At 39.5% G+C, this 27,018-nt stretch overlaps 1 protein-coding gene across 6 annotated transcripts in view; it reads left to right on the forward strand.

The window, feature by feature from the left end:
- Positions 1-1,239: 1,239 nt before the first annotated feature.
- LOC306774617 (LIM and calponin homology domains-containing protein 1-like) overlaps positions 1,240-27,018 on the forward strand; it is a 33,110-nt gene continuing 7,331 nt past the window's right edge. For 2 of the 6 annotated variants that reach the window (XM_079264738.1, XM_079264740.1), the window contains exons 1-20: positions 1,240-1,640; positions 12,213-12,283; positions 12,389-12,458; positions 12,555-12,661; positions 12,774-12,804; positions 12,896-13,006; positions 14,505-14,632; positions 14,774-14,844; positions 16,607-16,808; positions 16,960-17,169; positions 17,647-17,955; positions 18,142-18,384; positions 20,587-20,844; positions 22,247-22,600; positions 22,733-23,062; positions 24,417-24,746; positions 24,987-25,022; positions 25,627-25,756; positions 25,838-25,989; positions 26,083-26,716. In XM_079264738.1, the coding sequence (XP_079120864.1) occupies positions 1,527-1,640; positions 12,213-12,283; positions 12,389-12,458; positions 12,555-12,661; positions 12,774-12,804; positions 12,896-13,006; positions 14,505-14,632; positions 14,774-14,844; positions 16,607-16,808; positions 16,960-17,169; positions 17,647-17,955; positions 18,142-18,384; positions 20,587-20,844; positions 22,247-22,600; positions 22,733-23,062; positions 24,417-24,746; positions 24,987-25,022; positions 25,627-25,756; positions 25,838-25,989; positions 26,083-26,716 (3,891 nt within the window). In that variant the 5' untranslated portion in view covers positions 1,240-1,526. The remainder of the gene's footprint in view (positions 1,641-12,212; positions 12,284-12,388; positions 12,459-12,554; positions 12,662-12,773; positions 12,805-12,895; positions 13,007-14,504; positions 14,633-14,773; positions 14,845-16,606; positions 16,809-16,959; positions 17,170-17,646; positions 17,956-18,141; positions 18,385-20,586; positions 20,845-22,246; positions 22,601-22,732; positions 23,063-24,416; positions 24,747-24,986; positions 25,023-25,626; positions 25,757-25,837; positions 25,990-26,082; positions 26,717-27,018) is intronic. The other 4 variants (XM_079264739.1, XM_079264742.1, XM_079264741.1 and 1 more) reach the window with 4 other exon arrangements.

Consider the following 27,018-nt stretch of genomic DNA (forward strand, 5'->3'; position numbering starts at 1 on the left):
CTAAAAACATTCAGATTTAAGTTACTTTGCTGCATAAAATGTAAAGTATATTACCATTTACCCTCTCTTAATATACATATTTAACAACCTGAAACTTGTTTTCATTGGATATCAAAACTAATAGCTAGAAGGCAAAGTCAAACATTTATGGTTATTTTTTAAATAAATGGGCTACTGTCAAAAAGTGAAGTTACGTTTTCATGTACTGTTTTTTGTTTCCACTAAATCAAATATAAAAGCACGATATCAGAAGAGGTAAAAATAGCCAAACAAGTTTGTATGCCAGCCTATACAGCAATGTGTTTATGTGTAGCCTACTATGATCTGTTTCTTGTGTTGTGGTAGACCAGTGGTTTCCAAACTTTTTCTGCAGGGACCCCTTTTCATCAACGAGCCCCCTCCCATCACATGAACTAAAGAAATATACAAAGAAATGCGTCTTTAGTTTTAGTGGCTGTAGGTAACTATAATTAAAACAGTCAGTATTACTATCCATTCTTCTGCTTTAGTGTGAAACATTTTAAACCAGGAATCTCTGCAAACTACTTTAGGTGAGTGCAGTTTTCTATGAGATGATTCTGCTTTAATAAAACAACTTTGCTATATATGGTAGCTGGGTAGTTTATTTCTAAAGTAACCTGCAAGTACCCAAGTGGTGCTGTAACTTGTTTGGCTTCCTTCATTATATTAGATAATATTTTGGTATATGCAAAATGCCATGGTCTCATTATTACCTCCATAATTTGTTCACTTTTTTCATTACTTGAAGTCTCTCATCATTTCCTATGAGTACTTTTACAAATGTATCCAGTGTAAAAACACCCAAGTTTTATTTAGCCTTTTAGGATAAAAAGCTCAAACACTAAAAAAATGTTCAGAATAGCATGTTTTATAGCTTCTGTTAGGATAAACACATCAGGTTTAACCAACTAAGCATCTGCAGGCGTGTGAACTATATAAACTATTATTTAAACTTTATTATTGAAATAATCAAAACTTTGTTTTGATCCCCACCGCGCGCGCGCGCACAAATGAAGCAGTAAACCTGGTCGTGGATGAGGCACAGTATTCCTCAAACAGCAGCTCCAGGTGACCACCAGAACTGACAAAACGGGGCACATCCTCAGCTGCCCTCCCCTCTCACCCATCCTCCTGCCTCTTTCCTACAGCTCGACCTCCCCCGCAGAGATTCCTGGCTGCGCGTTCACGTCGTTTGAAATGCGCGGCAGCGGCGGTGGCTGAGGACAGGAGAGGATCGTCAGTCAGCCTCCCACAGTCCAGCGAGCAGGAATCGATATATTTTTAGCGCCTGGTTCGTGTTGCGGCGTCGCAGTTGCAAGAAGCCTCTTCTCGGTCTCTGCGCCACAGTTTGAGCACGGCTCGCGTGGGACACGAGAAAAAAAACTACGTGACTCTGACTGTGCGTAGCATTATAGAAAGAGAGGAAGATAACGGAGAGAGCGAGGTGGGAAGAGACGTATCACCGTATCATCAACATCCGGCTTAGGTCTCGCTCGGACGTCGAGATGGCGAGCCCCAACGCATGTCGAAATTTCGCGAGTTCTCCGTCCCGAGAGCAAGAGCCGTCGGAGCCGAGCCATCCCGAACCAGCCTGCCTGGAGGCACAGAAATGGATTGAGGTAAGTTGAGAGGACAATTCAAAGAAACACTATGGGGCACTGCTGCTGCTACAGCACATCAGGGACAGAAATGGGCCATACGGTCACAGTGACCGGACCCGGGATATAAATACACAACCGTTCAGCACCGGTGCATCATCACCTGTTGGGGAAACTATGCAGTGTCGGGTTACCGTTTGGGACAAGGGCTCTACTGCATGATGGGACAGCTGTGTGTGTCAAAAGTTTTAAGGTATGCCTGGCTCTCGGTTAAACTGAGCACCAAGGCCAGCACTGCAAGGACTTTCAACTGAGCGCAAACAGGAAAATAAACAGCAAGCACTCAATACCAGTCCGCAAAGGATGCATTGGTTTAGCACATATGATGAGGATGTTTGTACTTGCTGGGAGGAGGAACGCCTCCTGTTCAAGCGCGAGGAGATTCCGGTTTCCATGGTTATGAAACCGGGCCAGCATTCACGCACGAGATGCCACACTGTATCAACATTTGATCGCATTGGATAAGATTATCACTCTTGGTTTGCTGCATCGCTCCCACCATCATCTGGTCTGCTAAAGCGCCCCCATCCATAAGCCTGAGCGGTGAATCATGATTTGCCAGCAGGGCTGCGTTATAACCCATTTTTACCTCCCATCAACTGATTTTTCTTTCTTTCTCTGTCCTGCTTTCGCACTGACACTGGCCAAAGTGAAAGCAGGGGAAGCTATGTAGGGCCCTTTTTTGCCCAGCTATGATGGAAAAAATGTCTAAACCCATAAATTATCCACAAACCTTTCATAATCTATTACACTTCACAAGGAAAACAGGCATAATAACCTCTCATATTAAAATCTAACATCTTAAGTTGAGCTACAGTGTAACAGATAAATAAGAATGCAAGGAAAACAATCCTCTGTATGTCATTAGATAATCAGAGGTTGTGTTTAAAAAATGCTTACATTAAATTTTGAAAAAAAAAAAGGACATCTCAGGTTTTTTTTCTGTTGCATACCTGCATATCAATGATCAAAACAAAAGAAAAAAGCACTTATAAGTATTGAGAGAACTGATGGTCAGTCAACTCAGCTGGACCTTCTGGTTTACAAGAAACGGGCAACAAAGCAAGCACATCTGATGATGTCTCAGTTACTTTCTGGTCAGGAGGGGGTCAGATCCTGGGACTGAATACCCATCTGATTTGATACTTGGAGGTCCAAAATATTTCAAGATTGCTTCAGCAGACATGAAACTTCTTAGGTTACCAAGCAAAAATATCATAATTATTCTGACTTATAAATTGCTGCAATATTACACTACTGCAGAAAGTCATCATTTGTTTTTATAATTAACACTGTAATGTACAATAACACTTTAAAGTATTTCCCCAGCACAAAGTTGTCACTTTTAGGAAGATTCTGCATACACCTCTGCATATGGACACAGCTATAAATAGTAGGAATCTCTGTGTATATTTATATTTTTTTTTATGTTTTAATGTGGCCTCTGGCTCAGCTTATCATTGTAAATGAGAATCGGTTCCTAATTGACTTATCTAGTTAAATAAAGTTGATTATTATTATTATTATTATTATTATTATTATTATTATTATTATTATTATTTAGGGGGTTAGTTCCCTCTGTGCTAGTGAAGTCCAACAACTTTGCCTTATGCTACTAAAAACACTTGCCACAGACAATCATTTCAGTTTATTTTATTCCTATATCCTACATTTATCTTTAAGCATATAATGAATAAAGAAAAGTCGTTTGTTTCCTTAACACTAGAATTCCCAGAGATTTCTTACCTCCTCTGCAACTCCCAGAGAGCAGCCAAAAGGCTGTGTGGTATGAAATTAACAACTCAATGACCTACAGTTAGCTGCCTTTCATTTTTAAATGCAGCCATTACCTGCCAGATTAGCAATTCATGGACACACTCACTTTGGGGAAAGGGCTTTGGTAAAAACAGCCACTAAGATGTCTACTGCTAACTTTTCTCCTGAGTAAGGGACTGGAGGGGACTATTAAAACGTACTGCATTGTTTCAGTAATCACAAAAAGCCTATAAACTTTGAACCATTTCTCACATTTGTCATGTAGCCTTTATTCAGCATCTCTCGTGTGAAATAGTTTGAATTTGCACACCTAGTCTAACAATGCACACATAGCTTGCTTTCAAATGAGAGATAATTGGTTTCCTGTGAGTTTTGTCATGAACCAAAAAGAGTTTTGGGTCAACACCACATTGTTGAGAACTGCATAGGCAAGTGGACTTTTTTTTTTTTTTTTTAACAAAATAATGGCTAAACAGTCAACAGGTATTCACTGTCCTTTCCCCCCACATTATCTGCAGGTATATTTTGTTTCATTTGAAGTATTTATTGCCTTACTCTTCATTTTATTCTTGGTAGAACTACTTTTATGTAGATGTGGGCTATGTGGATATACATATATTTGTATATAATCATTTAATTTAGCATTCTGTGTGACTGGTAATGTTGTAAGCATGCAACATATATACCACTGAAGTGAACTGACTGTCTATTTAGCAAGCTCTTGTTAGGTCTGCTGTTTGCATGGGTGTCAAGGTTTTTTTTCTTTTTTTAAACTTTTTTTTTTGCTTTAAATGAGGCTGGACAGTCAGCTTGGGTGTCCCCTGTAGCTCGAGGGGCCCCATACATTTACATACAATACATCAACACCAGGCCAAAGTTAAGTGTGAAAGACTTCTTAACCTGGTCAAATCTGGGAACCAGAAAGTACACAACAGCCTCAGAATAAGTCGGCATACTACCTGAGTCTGTGTTAAATATACTGAGCTGTAACTCCTCCATATTGATACAACAGAAATGTGTTGTAAGACATGACTACTGTTGGTGGCCATGCTCTGCAACCACACAGACTAACTTGTGTTGTATTTTGATAACAGACGTGTTCATTAGTTAAAACATCCTAACCTGAACAAACTAGGTCGGGTAAAAAAAAAAGGACCTAGTTGTGATTGCTTCATATTAGCCAAGATATTGGATTTCAGAAATTATTTGATCAATCCCCTCCGAACTCCATGTCAACTCTTCTGTTCTGGGTGTACTCAGTTCAACAGGTGACCAAGTTGTAATGCAAAAGATGAAATGAGTTTATTTTATCAATGAATGGTCACAGTTGATCAATTAAGGTATTACCATGGAGATACATTACGTATTTCTGAGGGATGATTGCGATATCAATATGTACTGATAATGAACACATTTCACAAGGTTAACTAGTCTTTTTATGTCACAAGTCAATCACAAAAAGGTTTTAAGTCTGTTTAATGTTTAAAAATTGAAAGTTATTCCAGTCAGTGTGAAGTCAATGCATCTGCGATTTTTCAACACAAGTATCCACACAAGTCATGCATGAGCAGAATTATATTAGAGAACTATATTGGATAAAATGACCAAGAATTTGACCCGTTATTAATCTTCGTCTATTTGTGATGCTTCCTCTAATTCATCCTCTGCATCATAGCATTCCCCTTCTCAAAATGTTTCATTCCTACCGTAGTTTGTCTTTCTCAAGGGTTTCTGAGGGTGTGCCTCCTTTAATTATATACAGTCCGTCTAATTTAACTTGCAAATTTTTTGCAAATAGAAAACCAAGTAATCATTTTTAGTTCCAAATGAAAATAAAAAGTTACTGTTGACAGCGTTAATCTCAACACATTCCTTTTAATCTGAAATTAGTCTTATCCTCAAAGTATTATAATTCTTGGGAACAACTGTGATACACATGAAGAATAGGTTCAGATGATTTTTGATACTCTTTGATTGAAGGTCATGAACTGATATCATTCATTCATTCATTCATTCATTTTCTGAACTGCTTAATCCAATTCAGGGTCGCAGGGAAGCTGGAGCCTATCCCAGCTGGCTTTGGGCGACAGGCAGGGTACACCCTGGACAGCTCGCCAGTCCATCGCAGGGCCTGAACTGATATCAGTTTGCACTAAAAGTACCAATGTGTTCCATCATTAGCATGTACTGTCTGGTTTGTGTTAATGCTGACCTCTAATTCTTAATCTCCCCCCTGTGTCTTTGCTTTGTCGTCTTTCTGACTCCTGAGTCTCAAGTTATTTTCAGTCTGGCCAGACTGGCTCTATTTCCAGTGGCGTATTTATATGCTCTCACAGGTGGAGGCATTTCAGGGTTAACAAAGCTGCCATGTACTCCACGCATGTTTCTCAGTGTATTTGTCATGTCTGTAAAGAATGCAAAGTGAATGCACACTCACACATGACGGTCAGCAATGCATGACCTCAACACACTTCAGACACGCCCTGGTTGTGTGACACTGGTCTCTATAGGAACATAACACTGGCAGACTCTCAGGTGTCACTGTTTCCAGGGGGTGGTAGAGCAACAGGCTGTACATCATCAAATGACCTGTGCAGGAAATTACACTGTCACCGGCAAAAACCCATTCTGTTTGGAGAAGAGACAAGCCTGGATTAGACTGTCTCATAGCTGATGTGTGGCATCAGACGTGCTTTTAAAGTGACATTTAGCAGGTTGAAGTTAAGCTGGCACAGAGAAACATGAAGTTAGTTTTTGTGACAGCGTTTAACCTTTGCTTTTACTGACAGACAACACATGGCAGAAGTCAGTCAGACACATCGGCATAAATGCAAGAATGTGTGTGACTGAATAAGAGTGTGTGTGCATGCCAGATGTCACAGCTGTCCTAGGCGGATTAACTCCTGTAGGCTCAGACAGCCAGCTGTGTCTGCACGAGAGAGAGAGTGAGAGCTAGGACTTAGGGATTTTTCATGCTGAATGAAAGAATGTGAAACAATGATGACACAAATGTGTTGTTGGCAGACATCTTTCATGCTTCTGGGATTTTTGATGGTTGTATTTAACCTCAAACAGTTAGAATGCTTGATACTAACTGTACTAACTGGTACAATTCAACACATGAAGCGTTTGTGAAAGTTTAAATATATTTAAACTTTTGTGAAAGTTTAAATATTTTGTTCTGACTGTGTTGAAATGTTGCTTAACAAATCTGAAGTGTGCAAAAGTTAAGAAATTATTCCATCATCAATTAAACTACTAAAACACAGAAAATAGCAGTTTTAAGTCTACTCAGTATGAAAATATATTAATTGCAATGTATATATTAAATTGACACACACACACACACACACACACACACACACACACACACACACACACACACACACACACACACACACACATATATATATATATATATATATATATATATATATATATATATATATATATATATATATATATATTTGCACAAAGCAGAACTTCTATCAAAATGCAGTCCTCTTTAATACACCTGTGCTTGTCCTAGTTTAGGGCAAAATATCTTTGATATTGATAATACTCTTGTTGATATTGTGATAGATATAAGATAAGATAAGACTTTATTTATCTCACAGTGGAGAAATTCACTATTACATAGGCTCTCAGAAACAACAAGGAGGGTGCAAATAGTAATGAAAGTTGCAAACAAAGTAGATAGTGCAAATAGGTAGTAAATAATAATAATAAAATAAAAATATAACTAAAATCCACTACGAGTTAAAAAATAAATAAAGAACAAGCAAAACGAGCAAAATACTATATACAGTGCACATTAAAGATGTGATATACAATATATATATATAATATAATATATATATTTATATATAAGATATATACATCTGTCTATACATACGAGATATATACATCTGCATCTGCACTATTTACACAGTGGAGTTGTACAGTCTAACAGCTGTGGGTATAAAGATATAAAGTTTCTCTAAACTTTGTAACACATTTCTCTGTTGTCTGAAGTTGTTTGAAAGTCTTCTGGCAAATTTACAGATGTGTATCTCATTTATTCATAGTGTATACATGAGTAATGAATCCATGAGAATCTATATAAACTGAGACTATAGATTTACCGATCAATCCTTGTTTCTCCATTGACCGACTAAACTCTGTAGCACAGTCATAATGATCACTCCTACAAACCTCAACTGGAGAGTTGAGAAAATTGCGGACTAAATCAGTTGATATGTACAGATGGTGTTCTATCTGCTGGGCGTTTCTGCCTGCCGCTCCTCCTCCAGTGCACTTTGGATCAGTTGCAGGGTCCTCAGCTGACTCAATCAGTGTAATGTAATTCCTAGTCCTGTACCGTGCAGTGGAAAAATAAAAAAGTGCTTTTGAGTTACTCAAAAGCATTAAGTTCTTGTAAAAAAAAAAAAAAAAAATCTAATTTTATTAAATGTGAGTAGATGATAAAACTGTTGTGCAGCTCTGGTTAATTGCTCTGATCCAGATTAATCCATTTTTCATCTGGATTATGACCATATCTCTTTGTCTTTCTCTTTTTTTCTGTCATGGCTTTTTCTTTAAATGCATTGTTTCAGAAACTAAAAGCTAAAGTGATTAGTTACAGAGCAGATGCTGCACATGAATGATTTCAGATTTATTTAAGTGCTGTTGAAATTGAACAATTAAATTAGATTGATTAAACTGAATCTCATCTAGACTGCTACGCCCACATTTAGTCTGCTCACTTATGTAGATCTGCACAGACTGACGGCACGTTGTATTTTATTTTGGAACAGCCAACCACTATTAAAAACATCCTAAAATTGTAACTGATCTTGATAACTTGAGTTTGGATGTTTTTCTGTGCTCTTTATGCTAATAAACACGTGACATACATGAGCTCTGTTTCCAGAGACAAGTGTTGAGGTTTTGAACTGCTCCTGAAATAATCAAGATCAAGACATCTGGACTCCCTCTCAGTCCATCCCTGGTGGATTCATACCTGCATATTTTCTCATTCAGCTCTGTTTTAGCCATAGATTCTTTCCTTCTGAAGTTAAATTAAAGGCTACTTCAGCTTACTTCTGAGGAATCCCTTCCTCTATACACACACTTGTGCAGCCATCATTATCAGGGCACTGACTTCCATCGAACAGCCTAACTCTAGTCTAAATACAATTTACAGTTTATCCAGAACTTTGAGTAGGACATCAGAACTGATATTTAGTCTTATTATGACTTAGATTATGAGAAGGTCCCAATGCATTTACACTAAATAAAGAGTACGCACAGCACACACTCCCACCTCTGGGTTAAAATGGTAGCTGCTGCTGCCATTTACGCAGATTGAGCAAAGCAATCCACCATGAGGGCTCAGCAGGATCTTCCCAGCTCAAATTACTGTTACTGGCGCTGAAATACCCCCCTAAGGCCTTTAGCTTGGTTTTTGCAGGCGACAGTACTTTACAGAAGCACTCTGTCGCTCCTGTACCACATTAAAATGGCAACATTTTTTCCTTTTCCTTAAACTTCCATGACCTTCAGCATAAAAACATCTTCATTCATAAAATTTATGTTAAATTGCTGTTTCAGTTCTGCACACGTCTGATTGTTAACCACCCCACCCCCTGTCTGTATCCTGCATGCTGCAGACGCATAACCTAAACACAAAACACAAACACTGCTCCTTCTCTCACCTCAATACAGCACTCTCTTCTGTGAGTAAATTATGCATGATCACGTTGTAAATGTTTCAAAGACCTGGAGTCCATGAAACATTGGAGGATTACCGAACTGAGTTTTAGACTTTTAGAGTTAGGGTATTTCTGGAATATGAGGACATTTTGACCGGTCATTACTTTATGATGGTTAGACTTGACTTTATGGGTTAGGCATGTAGTCTTTGACGGTCCTTGCAAAGACAGGTATGCAAACTTTTTATATGTGTATGGGTGAGTGTGTGTGTGTGTGTGTGTGTGTCGGTGTCACATTGAGAGAGGAGAACTGATGAAAGACAAGAACAAGCAGGGGTTGCCAATGGGAAACATCTGGCCACCACTTATGTAAGAAAAACAATAGTCTGTTATGTTGCTACAGATGTATTTTTGATGTTTCTCAGGGTGGATGAGTTTATACAAATGTGTTCCTTATGTTGCAGACGTGAATATAAAAAAAACTGAGAGACATTGAAATTCATAGACTGACCAAAGACACAGATAATTACATTTCAAATGTAATTTCAAGTTTGCAGGTCAAGAAATACTTCATTTCAATAGTCAATGGGATATTTATGTATGTGTCAGTAAATACATAAGTGGTAGATAATAGTAGATAATATTCCTAATTAATTGGTCAGTTGATATTTGCCTTTTGGAAATAACTGGCATTGAAAAATCAATTTTATATTTATTTTGCTCCAATGAAGTGCTTATTAGATAGCTGGATAATAATAATAATAAAAAAAATCCTGTTTTTAGTATATAGCCTCATAGATGCCACTCTGATAAAACAATTGTTTTTATTAGATGTTAACATTTATTAAGAAGATACCTATCTTTTGCAATAAATTGATAAATGGGTAATAATGGGTCTAATACATCTGCTCAGCAAACTTTTGGCTTGTTGTCCAAATAATTGGCTTTGGTCAGTGAAGAACCTATAGGACTCGACCTTTATTATAGCAGGAGAATCAAAGAGTGTGGGCCTGCATTTAACAGTTTGGGTGCTAACAGTAATCTGTGCTAATCTGGATTAAACATATAAACAGCATTAGCCAACCCTCTCTTCTTTTCCCTTAATCTTTGACTGCTGGTTACACAACATACTGAAATCTCTGTATCTGCGTGGGTTGGTGTTCAGGCAGAATATCAGTGTTAGTTTGCGGATTCATCTCTTTTCTCCAGACTGCACAGGAAAGAATCTAAATTGTAGTCCAGGTTAAAAGGCTAAGGCTGCTGTGATTTGTGGCATTTCGGACTGAACAGAATTAGGACACAGAGCAGTGTGTGACTGACCTGGAATCACTCTAATTTGGTTGCAACTGAAACAAAATGTGGGGGAGGGTAACTGTGAAACAGCAAGTTCCTCCGTCAGTGAGGCCTGTCTTAAAAATGTAGCTTTATATAGAATGATAAAAGTCCCACAAAAAAGAATAAATCTGGAAAAGAATCGGCAAATATAGACAAATACATGAATTATAAATAAGAAGGTATAAATGAGTACAAACAGAAAAATAAGTATTATAACAAATATATTAAAAATATTAATTTCCCTATACATTTCTTTATTTATTTCCCTATATAGTTTGTCATTCTTTTTTTGTTTATTTCCTGTGTTAACGCTGTCAATCATCTGCTTTTGGGTGGTGTTTCTGAGACTGAGAAGTTGATCACAGTTGATGCACAAATGATGGCAGCTCGGAGGCAATAGGATTTCAACATGACTATACTGCGTCCATTACTCCTGTGAACTAGCCCTTTATTTATTTATCTCTTAACTGTTATTTGTTTTTTAAACTATTTTACATTAAAAATAAGCAATGTATTGACTTAAGTGTCCATTCTATTAGACCAGAGGTGTCCAGCTCCGGTCCTCGAGGGCCAGAATCCTGCAGGTTTTCTATGCATCCCTGCTCAGACACACCTGATTCAAATTAATTAGTAGTAGAGCTTAATCAGTTGTGCACGTCATTGGCTGTTTGATCCATTTAGTGGAAGCTGGATGTGTTGGAACAGGAATACATGGGAAACCTGCAGGACAGCGGCCCTCGAGGACCGACTTTGGACACCCCTGTATTAGACCTTTAATGCCTTGTTTAAGATTTTGGTCTGACTTTTGTAAGACAGCGCCTATTGCCATTCCGGTAGTGGTAACTGCTCTGCTGATGATTGCAAGCAATCACAAACATCTCGGGCACATTCACACCAGCCTTTTTGTTTCAGATCTTAGTTCCATTTCTTAGAAAGTCTGCTTCATTTGGGGTATTTTGAATGCACAAAGAATTCTGATTCAGGTCCAAGAAGCAGGCTCAGTTTGCCTACATACACAGTTCTCGGTCCTTTTCAAGTGAACTAAAAAATAAAGTGCATTGTGGGTTCAGTGCACAGCATTGTGGGTAATAACAGCCAAAACAGGAATAGCCTGTGATTAGATGTTGAAGAATGTTGCAAAAGTTCTACGATAAACCTGATCAATCTAGACCACTAGGATCTGATGCAGCTCCATATTTTCTTGCCTCTGGAGGAGAGTGAAACCCATTTTGTAAAAGGTCTGACTTATTTGAGAAGTGCAGTTTGAAAGCAGTCACTGGGGTAATCTTGCACCCCCCCGCCCCCAAAAAATAAACTGAATCACCAATCAGACCAAGTCTTACACTGAGATATACACTAATAAACACTGATACACAACCATACAAAAGCACCCCAATATAAACAAAAGGTCCAATCATTTGATAGATTTATGTTCTGTCATGTGTGAAATCCTGGATTAACAGAATGGATTGATATTTAATTTGTTGAAAAACTGATATATATTACGACATATTATCCTCTTAAATTTATTCCTCAAATCAAACATTTTGCTGCTAGTATCTGTGAGCATTTCTGTATTTTTAGCGTCTAACACAAAGCAATGTGAGTCCTCAGAAGCTGTGTGACCATTTCCGTATTTTCTTGCATTGTAAAGAATATTCAGCTAGCTGCTTGCCCTACTTCCAGTCCACGTCCCTTACATCTGTCGCTTCCTGTCCTCCTTCCTCAGGCTGTAACAGGGAAGAGCTTTGGAAACAAGGACTTCCGCAGTGCACTAGAGAATGGCATCCTGTTATGCGAGTAAGGCTGTGACACCACTTCACTCCAGTTTTTAATGTCTGAAGTAGAAATAACACACATAAACCCAAGAATCAATAAATCTCTGGTCCTCCATCCAAAATGCAGGCTGCTGAGTGCTATCAAACCAGGGCTTGTCAAAAAAATCAACAGACTTCCCACCCCAATCGCTGGACTGGTAAGAAGACACTCTCCAATGCGACATTCACCTCAGTAAACCACCCTGCTCATCAAAGTGATAAACTGACTGACCGTGATCTCCTGCTGTTTCCAGGACAACCTGTCAGTCTTCTTGAGGGGCTGCGAGGAGTTGGGCCTGAAGGGATCACAGCTGTTTGACCCAGGAGACTTGCAAGACACATCAATACGAGCTAACTTGAAGTAAATAAACCTTCTAGTGTGGATATATAAAAGTGCTTTTTGCTTTTTGTTCCAATGAATGTTTAATTTTACTGGATATGTCAGGACGAGTAACGTATTTTTCTCTTTTTAGGGATTCTGATTGGAATCGCAAACTAAAAAATGTAAGGTTTCTTTTTTTTTCTTGCATTGTGTAATTTATAATTTATCTAGCATTTACAGAAATGCACAATCATAATCATGTATGTATGTCAGGTGCTGAACACAGTTTTCTGGCTTGGGAAGGCTGCCAGTGGCTGTGCTTCTTACAGTGGCCCGACTTTAAACCTCAAGGAGTTTGAAGGGCTTCTTGCTCAAATGAAAGTGGTGAGTGGACTCTTTAAACTATCTTAACACATGTGCTGCAGCAGGGAAACCTTCTAGGCACAGACCAGAGGAACTGCATGCGAGAATGCAAATGGCCAAGCCAAGCAGACCAGACAGAACTTAAGCCTGCAAGGAAATACAGGTGCTGATTATAAGCTCACAATGGTGTGCATTATTTTATTCCCAGTATTATCGTGCAATGTGCATGTATATACTTGTGGCAGCTGTTATAATGGGTACATCAGCAGCCAGAGTATTTCCAAAAGTAGTGGGAACACTTCTTACACTATGAATCTCTTTTAGTTTGGTACATGTGTTGCACTTATAATCCGGATCCAACTTTATCTGGTACATGGTTCAGACTTCAGGTGTAAAAATAGAAGAAAAAGAGAGAAGAGGGGAGTTAGAGATGAAGACAAGAGGCAAGAATAAAACAGTCTGTTGGGATATGGAAGCGGTGCAGAGTGCAGATAAGTTTGCCTAGTTTCCTGTCTTTATTGGGGTTTAAGGAAAACACATGAACAGAAGCATGTTTGTTTTCGTTGCAACAGAACTAATGCAAACAGTATATTAATTTAGACAGGCAGTCCCTGCACATTGTCTCCCAAAATGTTATTTAAAGTGGAACTATTATGTGCATTTCAGGCTAATTTATTTTTATTTCTGAGCCCAGAAGGGCTGGGATTGATGGAGTTATTGTCACAAATCGCTTTATTTACTTCAGACCGACCCTCTCCGTAGGCTGTCAGATCAGCCTGTGGGCAAAACGAGTGGATTGAGACTCTTCCCCATTAAGCCCCGCCTCCCGCCACTGCACTACATCGGGAGCACGCACCGTACTTGCTTTCGCCGTCATTGTAACATCTCATAAACAGAAGGGTTAGGCTAATATGAACTCAATAAAAAAAACCAAAATACAATGTCAACACACAGCATACAGCCCTACATGTTGGAACCTGAATCAGACTCTGAAAACAGAGTGGAAAACAACAACCCACAACAACGAATGCAGCAGGATGTCTCTCTTTGGTAAACTCACCAGCCATCGTTCATAATAACTTTATCCGACGTTTTCCACCCGCCTGATGTATTTGTACATGCCCTTGTTAACCAGTAGAAGGTAACCAATCACCAAACCTTATCCCCCGGGACGTCGCAAGGATTTCCAAGTAGAAAAAAACTCTCTAAAACGACATGTTTTTCGTCGCCATGGAAACCGAACGGAGAGCATGCTGGAACTCAAACTCAAACTCAAACATGTGTTTAGGTGATAAAAAACAGTGCCGTTCACGTGTCTGATGAGGATTCAACACTGTAACACTGTAGAAAGCTCAGAAAACTCCAAATACCATAATAGGACCCCTTTAAGTTTTTCCTGAAAGAGTAGACCAGCTAACTACCTGTGCTTTGTTTTTATCATTTTCCCCATGCAATCTTTTTCTACGTAGCTCAGCTCTGTGTATTTCATGCTGTTAGCTGATGTGCTTTGCATCTGTAGGAAAGTGAGGAGGCAGGGGACAGTCCTCAGAAACGCAGCGTTAGAGATAGCGGCTATGACTGCTGGGATTCAGAGAGGAGTGAATCTCTCTCTCCACCAAGACATACTCGAGACAACTCGCTCGACAGGTGAGAGGCGTCTGTCCGAGCAATTATAAGGAGTCCAGTTATCATGAAGTCTTTTTTTTTTTTTGCATTAAAAATGTTCAGTATGTGAGTTAAATTGTTTTAAAATCAAATATGTGTCCTATTCTATTCATTTTCTTGCAGTCTGGATTCATTTGGCTCTCGCTCACAGCACAGCCCTTCTCCTGATGTGGTCAATCGAGGCAACAGTGATGGTCAGTTATGATAAATATCCATATATTTTTTTACATTGTTAGTTTTAGTGAGCCAAGCAAACCACCTTAAAGCAGAAACATTATAATTGATAATAATATTCTACTGATTTTCTCAAAAGGGAGTACAAAAGTGTTCCTTTAAATGTAAAACAGCTCATCTCTAAACAGACAGACTGCTGTTCTCTAGCATGCTGAAGCTTTAACCTTGGTATAAGATGGCCACTCAGACAGTGTGGGCAACAGCTGAACATCACAGCCTGTGTGTGTATGTGCATATGTGTTTGTGTGTGTTGACCCTGCAATAAAGTTTGAAAGAAAGTGCAATAATTACAGATTAAGACATGGGAAACAGTTACGGTAAAAAAATCAAAAAACTTCTTGTTTAATGTTATGGTTTGTTCATTAGAAATTATGAAGACTTCCTCTTTGTGTCCAGCACAAAGACAAAAGAAAAGAAAAAACACTTACAGAGCTAGGAGTGACCAGATTCCCGACATTTTCTGCAGACCAATAAGAATTCGGCCAGCACCCGCCTAACAATTAATATAGATATGAGTCGTGATTTCACCTGAATTTTCCTGTTGCAGTGAATAAATCAAATGCTTAAATGTAAATGGACTGTACTTATGTAGAACTCTTCTAGTCTGCTAGACTATATTATAATATTGACTGCTCAAAGTGCTTTAACATTCACCCATTCACAAACACACACACACACACACACATAACACTTCTGCAGCCGCATGCTCGGTGCACTCTGTTCTCTCAACATTCACACCCCAATATACACATTGGGGTCAATGTGGGGTTTAGTGCCTTGTCCAAGGAGACTTAAGTATATAGTCAGAGGAAGCCTGGAATCAATCCACCAACTTTCTGGTTGCTCTTCCTCCTAAACTACAGCAGCTCCCTGTTAATTGTTGGGGTCAAATGTGCCAACAGCTGTCTTGTAGCATTTTATTCTAAGCTATTTCGTCTTGGAAAATGGAAACAACATTTACAAACGGTGTCATGTGATCTGTATATCAGTAATACCTGCATCACAGCATCCAATTCTATATTAGTTATTGATACTAATCTTACCAGCCTGTTTTTGTCATGGTCGTTATCAGAGCAAACATAACACATCTTTCTCAAGCAATGAGGAGAACGTTGAGTTAGGTGGCCTGTCATTTTGTTGTTTCTTTTATTCCAGAAAATTAACTTAGAAATAGTTTTTTCTTTTATTTCACCCAAAATGTCAAACCTTGGCTGCAGTGATTTATTTTGGTGCAAAGTTTGTCACTTGAGAGGTTCTTTCATAGTCTCCTCCTGCAGGGAAAATGCTTTTTGAAACCCCTTAGAAGCTAAAATATATTCATAAAGCCAGCAAATTACTAAGCCATTTCTAATCAATAATGAGTGCAGGGCAGAAGCATGAAACACCTGTCACGGGGAAATACTAAGACACAGTTTGCTTCACCACTGCAAAAGGTCTGGAAGATGTGGAGACCACTGCTAGTTGTAAAACAGTGAGTCTTGCTGGACAGGGGGCAAAACATTTCACATGTAATCTCTCTGATGTTTATATCTACGCTACATTTGTGGTTTTTATTGACCATCTTTGTGCTTGCTACTCTTTACAGGTTAGTGTAGTCCTAGCAGTAAATGTGACATGAACATTATTAGTAGATGTTCTTCCAGATGTGAACCGCATCCTTTATATTTGTAAAAATTTTATGATTTAAAATGATCTTCTGATTTTCATGGCTTTATTGCACAGGGCGAGGCAGCGACTCAGAGGCTGATGGTCCTGGCAGAAAGCTAGATGTGCGGAAGGATGACATGTTGGCCAGACGGACCGCCGGCAGTGAATCAAGAAGCTCCATTCCCTTCAACCAGTTTCTTCCCAATCGAAACAATGCCAGCTCTTACATCCCGACTCCACGGCGGAAACAACATACAGAAGAGGGAGAGCAGAGGAGGTAATGCACACCATAAATCAAAATGTTAAATTAGAATTGTCTGTATTTTTGTAAGATTACCACAGAGAAACAAAAGCTGAGCTGAAGTGCAAGGTGACGACACAAACACGGATCCCTAATCCTTCTCTGCCACCACCTGTGTGATCCTCAGTCACATTCAAGCTACTCCAGAACAAAGTAAAAGAACCAGATTGCAGCACAAAACTCCAAAGACAGTCACTTGGGCACCTGAGGGCAATGGTGAAAAACGAAAACAAGAAGAAGAAACGATCACCCAGGAAGAGTTGGACCAGCAAAGAAGGTTGCAGAAGTTGCAGAAAGCAGGAATAAAAGTTCTTCCTGCTGCTGTTCGCTATAACAGGTCAGAAAGGATGGGCATGAGAGCTGCCGCTGTTGCTGGGGTTCAACAGCTTGGTTTGCATTTACTAATAAGACTCGGAAATCTGAGTTTTGTGCTCCATTTACAGTGATGTTTTGGATTGACATTTGGGTGTGTGAAGCTATCTAGCTTGTTTTGTGATTGAATTTGTGTCATAGCAGCCTGATTTGTGGGCAAAACTAACAGTTTTTGTATTGCCGGTGTTGTAGTCGAAAGTTGTTGACTCTGTGGATTGTGATTGACGTTTTAGTGGACTGGAATGCTGCCCGACTGAAAATCTGCTTTGTGTAACAAATCCTTATTTTCTGACAGACCAATTGATATTTCTGACCGCAAACTTTGACTAACGTGCTGGAGTTGCTCATAATGTTTGGGTCACATGTAAAATCCAACCTGCACTAAGGACTTAAAAATCCTCCCTGAAATGACTTTGCTACGCCATCCTCTTTCCAACCCCAGCCCTCCCATTATGGAGGAAACAGAAGTGAGGACGCCATCCCCGAACATCATCCTTCGCTGTGATAATGACTTTTTTAACTCCATAAAATCTCAATGTGACTCCTCTTCTGATGGAGAAGAGGTAGCAGAGAAACGGAAAGTTCCTGATGTCCGTAAAGATGACTTAGCATCCAGACGAGCTCATCCTGGCCCCATTTTTTCCAAAGTGAATCAGTTCATCCCTTCTCCTGTGTGCACGAAAAAAGACAAGGAGCGCTGGGAGGGCATCAGACGAGCCTCGCAACAAACACTGCAAGAGAAGGAGATCAGGTTAGCTGTGTGCGTTGGTGTTTTTAATCCATTTTCTATAACTCCTTTCTAAATTTCTCATGTTTCCTGTTTTTCTTGGTAATTGTGGCTTTACGTGTGTGTGTGTGTGTGTGTGTGTGTGTGTGTCTGACTTTGATTTGACCGTATGTCACATGATGCCCCTGTGCTGGCTCCGTGATTGGACAGTGAGAAGGAAGCAGTCCCTGACATCATTACTCGCAGAGACAACCCCTTCTTAAAGGAAGAGAAGGATGAGGGAGAAGAGGGAAAGGTTAAGGCAGTGCCTAATAAGCAGAGAGATGACCTGGCTCGTAGGCGAGCTCAGAGTAGACCTCTGCCTCACAGGGACGGACCAATGAGCTTTGTTTCTTCCTCCATGAGCCAGGCAGATATGCAGAAGTGGGAGAGGCTCAAGATGACCGAACCAAGGTGCCTAACACACACACACCCTCATTCTGAGCACACATGTAGCTACCATGTACCTATGCACCTAAAAGCTGCTGGTGTCTGCTGAATGCTTAAAAACTGACGAGAGAATCAGCAGTGTTTGTTGTACATGCATATCTGTGTGTATATTTAGTGAGAATTTACTTCTAGTTTTAGTTTAGTCTTCAACAGATCTTTCCAGGATTACTGCAAGACTACTAGAGTTATAAATCTACACAGAAAACCTGCATATGTTACAGCCTATGTGATATTAATTTGATATTCTGTAAACAGCAGCGTAAAATAAGGGGATTGAATACTCTTTTTAGCCTGTCAAATTCGCTGACTCCTCCACATTCTATGAATTGCAAATTGTATTCGTAATGAATAGATAGATATTTTAGTATTTTGCAAAAGTGATGCAACAGAACAGGAGAGTAACAGAAAAAATACTGTAGATTCACTTGATTTAAATCTTTCTTTCTGATAAAATAGTGTTATCAACATGTCATTAAATTTGTCATCAGTAAAGACTGGTTTATTGGTTATGTCCTCCACTTTATGTGCAAAGATAAGGGAATAAATACACACAATATATTTAAAATAGACAGTTGAAGTTATTCATTTAAAAACAACAATTGACTTTGTTATTTTGGAGTAATTATTATATTAGTATAGTTTTTCTTGACCAGGCTTAAGACTGATTTTTTGTGACTAGACAAATAAACTGAACAGTATTTCATATTATATTTATTATGCACAGTAGTCTTTAGTTAACTACCCAGTCAATCAGTTTACTCATTTTTTGTTGAACTCAGAGAAATTCATCCCCCATTCATAACCCATTTTTCTTCTGTCGAGATTTCTGCAACACATGACTGAAGGATAAATAAATTGTCACTCATACATGCTCGTATCTCCCAAAGGCAGCCAGAAGAGTTTAATTGCATTATATTTTCCCACTGAACGCAGATAATTTTTTGAATTCCGACAAAATGGCTTACTTTAAAGCTGATTTGAATAAGCTGAAGAAAGGAGAAGATTGCAAAAGGTTATTCTAATATGCTTAAGTAGTATGGAAGCAGTCAAATCTTTAATCACAATTTTGTCGACAACCAGGCTACCTTGCTGGTGTTCTATTAAAGCATTTCAACAAGGTCGCACGTTTTAATCGACCATTGGGCCATTTAACACTTTACACAGGGAACAGACCATCTGGCTTATCAGGAATTTTCCTGGTCCCCTGATGTGTTTCTGAGACCACCAGTGTGTTGTACGCTCCTTCTTGTTCTTAAAACTCAGTAGATTAATGAGTACATTGCTGGTGTTTCTTCACGGGAAAACAATGAAAACTTTTTCCCTGTTTACGTGACTCCTCTTCAACTGGAACAATTACAACTCTCTGGTATTGTTTAGATTTTCTTGGTAAAGAAGATGATCTATGAAGATTTCAAAGCTCTCAAAGCTTTTCTGACCTTCTTGGGTAGTTACAAGCATTTGTGAGTGACGTGTGCATAATTTACTAAAATTGTCTCTCATTTTGTTATCAAAATAAGAAGGTTTAATTTAATAGCTGATATTTAATCTTTACCATATAAAATAATCAGCTCTATATCTTCTCACTCTCCTTTTCTGCGTATTCCCTGTGTTCTTATCTGCCTGTTTATTTGTCAGATTATCGTAAACTTCAGTCCTTTTTCTTCTTTGACTGGAATTGAAGTAGAGCAGGAAGTTAGCCAGTGTGCATGAGACCTTCTGTGTGTGCGACTGTGTGTGACCAAAAGAAGAGGCCACTGTTGGCTGTGAGCACTGCTTCTGCTTTGTTTTTCTCTCGCTGCACTGATGTCATTAGGACATGAGCGACAGGATAAAGGGTTTTTTGTGTTCCCAGAAGAGCAGCTCTGAGTTGGAGAATGTGACTACCTACAGTAGAAAAGATTAAGTGTGGTGTTGTTGTGAATGTATATGTGTCAAAGAGATCCATATCCACAACCCTATGCTCTGTCCCTTTGTCCACATCCATACTTCCTGTCTGAATCAATATTTCAGCCTTCTTAGTTTGTTTTCATAGTCTGATCTTTTTGCTCATGATTTATTTTCCACCCCGTTTCTTTCTCCTCTGCTCTTTTGCTGGTTGTCCTGACTTTGTCTGTCTGTAACTGTGTGTTTGTGGACCTGTCTTCATGTGTGAGATTGTATTTACAGTGAGGATAGACCAGCCCCTGTGTGTCAGGCATGTCTGGAGAAAAATTATGGAGGCCCTTTCAGCAGATCAGCAAAGGCTGGACGGGGTCACAGCAAAGTTGTGACCTTTGGGGGCGTGACTGAGATCGAGCAGCCTGTAGACACAATCATGACAAGCAAATGGGAGGAGACAGAGTTGCTTAGACGACTCCTTTCCAAGGCAACAGTAGCCATGCCTACCATTGGCCTGGGCTCCCAGCTTTCAGAGCGGGAACACAGGTATGGACGAGGCCAAATGCAAAGCAACTTACAGCAGTGGCTCGAATCCAAAGTTGCCTGCATTAGTCTGGACTGCACTGAGGAACAACAGTTCCCTTTTTCTGTTGCAATATTTATTGAATTAGATAATTGCATTGCTTGTCATATTAGGTCCTTTACATTTTAGGCCCCAGTTGCCCCTATTTGAATAGGTAATTTACGAAGTTTGAATGCATTTCTCTGTTGCACTGCATTGCTCTGATTTGCTTGTAGTTTCAGGAAAGAAAACTGAGCACACAAATGCATGAACACAATGCAACAAAACAAGATAAAAAAAAAACGGATGCTTCAGGTGGCAATTGCTTACTACTGATATTTCAGTGCTTGCAAATGTGGAAGTAACAGAAAACTGGTCTAAAGTAATATCAAATATATGTTTTTGTTCTTTTAAAACTAAGCAGAATTTTGTAGCTTGAACATGGTGGACTGTCCGCTCTGCAGAGTCCTTTTCTTACTACTTTTAAGAGCACGCTGAAGACTCAGCTCTTCAAGGAGCCCTTCCACACTTAGTTTAGTTATATTTGTCGGAAATGTTGGAGAACTTAGCTCAGTTCTTTGCAACAAACAATATAGTATTAATTTGTATTTTAACATAGGTAATATTGTGGGGTTGGAAGGGAGAAAAACAAACAGCACTTCATGTAAGGATCTGTGTCCAACTGGACAGTCCACTTGCACCTTCCTATGATGTCCTCTACTGTTTGACTTTATGCTTGTGTTGTTCTCACTCATATGTAAGTCACTTTGGATAAAAGCATCTGCTAAATGACTGCAGAATAGAATAATGGCCAAACATTATCAATACCTAAATTTAGACCTACCTTTAATACATGCTTGTTAATCTTTAGTACTTGATGAAAATAAGCAAACATAATGGTTTGGAAATTTGTAAACAAACCAAATATCAGTGTTGCCTTAGTACCATTCTAAATTATGGACAAATATGATCTCAGGATCTCTTTTTGTTTTCTGCAATAGCTGTCATTTAACTAATGGTAGCTTAATTTAAACCATGACAAGTCCTCCCAGTTACCCCCATAGGACATCTTTTCGTCCGCACATGCACCTTGAGGAAAAGCACAGAAGACTATAATAAATACCCTATTTGTAGATTTCTGTAAATTTGTTTTGACCTTTTTTTTCCTATTTTAAGCCCTGAATCTTGTTTGTGGGTTTTGTAGATACGCAGCTTGAGTGTTTCTCATTTGGAATTCATTTACAACCTGTATTTTTTTTTTTACCCTTGCTGGCCTGTTTTTCTGCATGTTTATGCCTGGAAATTACAGCCATGGTTGCAACATTTTATGGGTATTGATTACCCACTTCTGCTGCTCTGGTTTGTGCTTTATCAATACTCCAACAGCCATGTAGATGCTGACACCAATGAAACTATCCCTCCCTCTGCGGACCCCCAGCCCTGGACCCCCCAGTCCACTCCTACTGCTGCTGAGTTAGATGCTTGTCTTGCTCAATATGAAGGGAGAATAGAGGATGAGGATGAAGAAGAAGAAGAGCGAATCCCAGATCTTCAAAAAGATGACATGATGGCACGAAGGACAGGAGTTTTCCATAAACAAAGTGCAGTTTCGGGGAATTACAACCGTTTCCTGCCTCTGCCCGCCTCTAAGCGCTACACACAAGATGAGTTTGAGACTGATGCGGCTCCACGCAACAAAAAGACAGTGCAGACAGACAGAGCAAAGAAACTAAACACCAGGTGGGCTGAGATTTGACTTGTACTATTTAACAACCTGAAGGACCCACTAACAAGCTTGGTGTTGTTTGCTTCTCAAGAGAGATTTTTCTGGTTGATGTTTAGTTGTTTCAGTGATAGAATTTTCTGCTTTAGAGTGAATCATCAGCAACCCAGTGATTCCATGGAAATACCTCAACAGCGAGTTGAGCCAACGGTGGTCCGAGCAACTTCGCATATCGAAGGTGACTATGTTGATGATGAGGATGAGGATGATGGTAATGACCCTTTGCCTGACCTGGAGAAAGATGACATGATGGCTCGAAGGACTAGAGCATTCCAAAAAGCAAGTGTTATCAGAACGAACCAGTCCTTCAACCAGTTTCTCCCTGTACCTGGATCAGTCAAATATAACATCAGCCCAGTGTCTGCAATGAAGCAGCCCCACAGCAGACCCAGGCTGACTGAAAAGATGAGCGGTGACAGGTATTTACTGCGCTGGAATGAAGATGAAGGTGTGGTCTTGGTCAACTACTGCAACTAACAAAGAGTATGTTGGAGGCAATGATTAAGTTTTGATTGTGTTTACTTAAAGCTCTAAAACCAGAAGGCTCTGTTGTTATTTGGACTTGAGCGTGACTTGATTGACTTTTGTTCTTTCTTTATTTCTTTGTCAGCATGTTTGAGTGACTGACTGGATGCCTGATATGGATTGATAAGTACAAAAGGACCAGAGCACTTACAATTGCTGTGTCTATGAGTATTTGCAGATCTGTTTCTCACGTGGCTCGTTTGGGTTTGTCCTTTGTTTGGGCTACTACATGAGTATGTGATGGCTTGTGATGTCCATATTTGGCTTTACATGGCAAGACCTGTTTGTTGAGATCCTGTTGAACATGAAATGGCTGGATGTATTCAGTGTCATTTAAGATGAAATCAGGAATGACTCATGACTAAACTGCAGCTGATTTACTCTAAAGTGTTTGGAAAATGTGAAAGAGCTTATCCACTCAAATGAAATAAACACAGACCCTGTCTCAGTTCTGAAAGTATTTAGTGATTACCACGTGCGTTTTATTAAAAGAACTATGGAATTTAGTACTTATTTTGGGTTGAACCTTTTAACTTGTTTAAAACTTAGCAAATATAAATATTCCCTATTAATGTTAGATTAATTAATTAGATTAATTAAGTATTGCGTTATTGTTTAGCAACCAGACATGGAACTTCACAGGTTTCACTAACTTTCACCATTCTTATTTCCTTAAATTTGATTTATACATGTAGCCACAAAGCTCTATACACTCACCATACACTACCTTCTTACCAATCTGCAGGATGATTTACGTAGCAACTCAGTGGTAGACCCGATGAAGCATTAAGTAGCTTAAGAGACAGATGTTTCCTTCTCAAGATGAGACCAAAACAAAGCTGAAGTAATATAAATATTATAGAAATATTATTTCAAAAGAACAATAATTCTGCTTGAAAGTCATAGGTTTCTTTTTCTGGTAGTTTTGCACTTCATCCATTAACCCTGAGGGAATCTGATGTAAATAACACCAGGACAAATTTTTTACTTTGCTTGTACTTTACCAGTGGACAGGCAGATATCTCAGACATTTCAGCTCTTTAGATGTAAAAAATATTCACATAACATGATGCTAGAAAGTGAACGAGCAGATATTTTTGTAAAATTTGAGTGGACTAATGCTGTAAGCCCTTTCTGCTTATTTCACCACAGAGCGGATCAGCTGCTGTCTTCTGTGAAGCAGTTTTGATTTACCCTTTAAGCGTATTTCCTGTTAATCCTGGTCCTGTCGCTGGATCGTTGTTTCAGCAGTATTGTTACCATGGCAGCAGAACAACAGGCCCCGCCCTCCAAAGCCCCAGCAAGCCCCATATGTCCTGGGCTGAAGGATGCAAAACAAGAAAAGAGAGACATAATGATGGTCTCTGACAGCAGTGTCAGCAGTGTGACCGAGTCTCCCTCCTCTCCTAAACTCACCCCTCCACTCAGCCCTGTTCCTGTTCAGATCTGTAAAGAGGAGGAAGAGTTGGCGAGGCAGACAGTGGAGGAGAGAGCTGGGGTGGAAGAGATTAAGAAGGATGTGAATGAGAAACCACAAAAAAAACCCGATTGGCTGGAGGACGAGCTACCTCCAATGATGTGAGATGCCTGTTGATCTCTTTTTGCATGTGTCTTCCCTGCTTTGATAAACAGGACAGAAGCTCTGCATTTCAACCATCCTCCTTTTTTTAAATTTATATTTGGCTTAATTCTCTCATACCTATGAATGGAAATTAGCAACAGAAAGGCATTTTTCTCTGTGATTGCACCTCCTCCGTCGCACCGTTGAAATGCGAGACGCGACTTAACCTCACTCACTTAATTCTGCTGTTGTTTTAGGGTGAGCCGACGAGTTGCTTTTCTGTTAGACAACGAGTAAGTGTTCACAAGTGAATGCCTGCATGATAATGTGTACATACTAAGCACGTCATATTTCAAGCGTACCAGAGTTGCAATAATATTGTATGCACACACACACAGACACACACACACACACACCTTGATATGATGCTTATTGTTGTGCTTCATTGTGTCATATCTTATTACTAACAGCAAGCTTTTTATTGTCATGTTTTGTTTGTTTTTTTTAAGAAAATACAATGAATGTGGAACTTTTTGTGTTTATACGTTGCTTGCTACACTGCTATGTGATTGGTTACCTTTGATGCTATTTACATGACAAATATAAATCCACTTTATACATAAAAGACAAACATTATAATTTTATGTTTAAGTTGGCTGCTTTTGGTTGTGTTTGTTTTGCTCTTTGTAACAATGTTGAACCACTGACAAACCATTTCTTCATCTTTTACAAGTCAATCTTCTTTATTTTGTCCTTTTGCTTATTGATATTTAGTTGTGCATGTTGGTTGAAAATGTTATGTTACAAATTAACGTAGCTGAAATGAATAATAAATCAACAGACAATTTCCAAAGCCATATTTTACTAACTTCATGTCTACTGTGCTTTTGTTTCCAGGAGCGTGAGCATGAGTGATATGGTTAACGAGGAGGAAGTGGGACACATGCCATTACTTAGTCAGTCACGTCATGAGCGTATGCATGAGCAGTATAACAGTTTTCTGGAAGAGGAGGACCACTGGCAAGATGTAAGGGGCTTGCTGCACTAAAACAGAGATTATGGTTAAATAACAGAATTAATAGAAATTAACGCTGCGATTCTCTGACAGGACTTGGCCCGTTGGAAAAATCGCCGCCGCAGTGCATCACAGGAGCTAATTAAAAAAGAAGAGGAAAGGAAGAGAATGGAAAAAAAGATGAAGGAGGAGGGAGGTGATAAGAGGAAGGGCATTAAGACTTACAAAGAGATTGTAGAAGAGAAGTAAGGAATCTACACTTACTGCTACGTTTCCAACTTTGGCCAAATGCTGATCAAAAACCTACCGTCTCACCACACTTTGTGTTTCTTTTCTAGGGAGCGCAGAGAAGCAGAGTTGTGTGAGGCTTACAGAAATTCAGCAACACCAGAGGAGGCCGCTTTGGTGTTAGAGAGATACGCTCTCCGCTTCACAATAAGCGATGCAACACTCGACAGCCTAAAACTGCCCAGATCCACCTCAAAGCCCAAACAGGACCTGAATCAGGTGGAGCAGGAGAGTAAACCAACGTCACCTCTTCATAACTCGGAGATGTTGGACCAATTGCACAAATCAGACTCAGCTGTTTCAGTCAGTCGGGAATGCAAACAACCTGAAGACTTGGATATAGATGCAACTCCTGAGAAATCAGTTGCCATCTCCACCAGCTCTAATACACCAAACACTCCTGTCTCTGCTGAAAAAGTGCCACCTCAGTCACTACAGTCTCATGAAGCACCAACCCTACTGACAGCATCTCCATACACTCATCAGCAACAGCCGATGACAGAAGAAGCACAACCCCAGACTGAACAAACGTCCCCTCTGGAAGCACAAGTTCGGCCCCAACCAGCACAGCCCGCACACTCCCTCCCCTCCCCTTCATCTGCGCCCTGCAGACCTCTACCCCTGCTGGTGGCCAAGCCCTATGGCCAGCCCAGGAGCATGCTCTCAGGACACAAACCCATTAAGGTGAAGCCTCCATATCACCACCCATTTTTATATGTGATATAATTTCTCCTGTGTTAATGCAAGAGCTGAAATTCACAATGTTTGCAGCTTTGAGGCGTTTTAACTTCTCACATCTCTGAAGCTTTTTTTATAGTAGTTCTATTCATACGGTTTAGATGAAAAACACTCAAGTTCAAAAAAGGAAAAATGCATCTTTTAACTTTCTCAAAGCAAAATATCAGACTGACCTGTAATCCACATATTTTCTTCTTTTGTCTGTATTGACAGACTTCTTTCTACATTAGTCTCTCTACATGTTTGTG

This window comes from Telmatherina bonti, assembly GCF_933228915.1.
Source record: "Telmatherina bonti genome assembly, chromosome: 3".
In the NCBI taxonomy this organism is placed as follows: Eukaryota; Metazoa; Chordata; class Actinopteri; order Atheriniformes; family Telmatherinidae; genus Telmatherina; species Telmatherina bonti.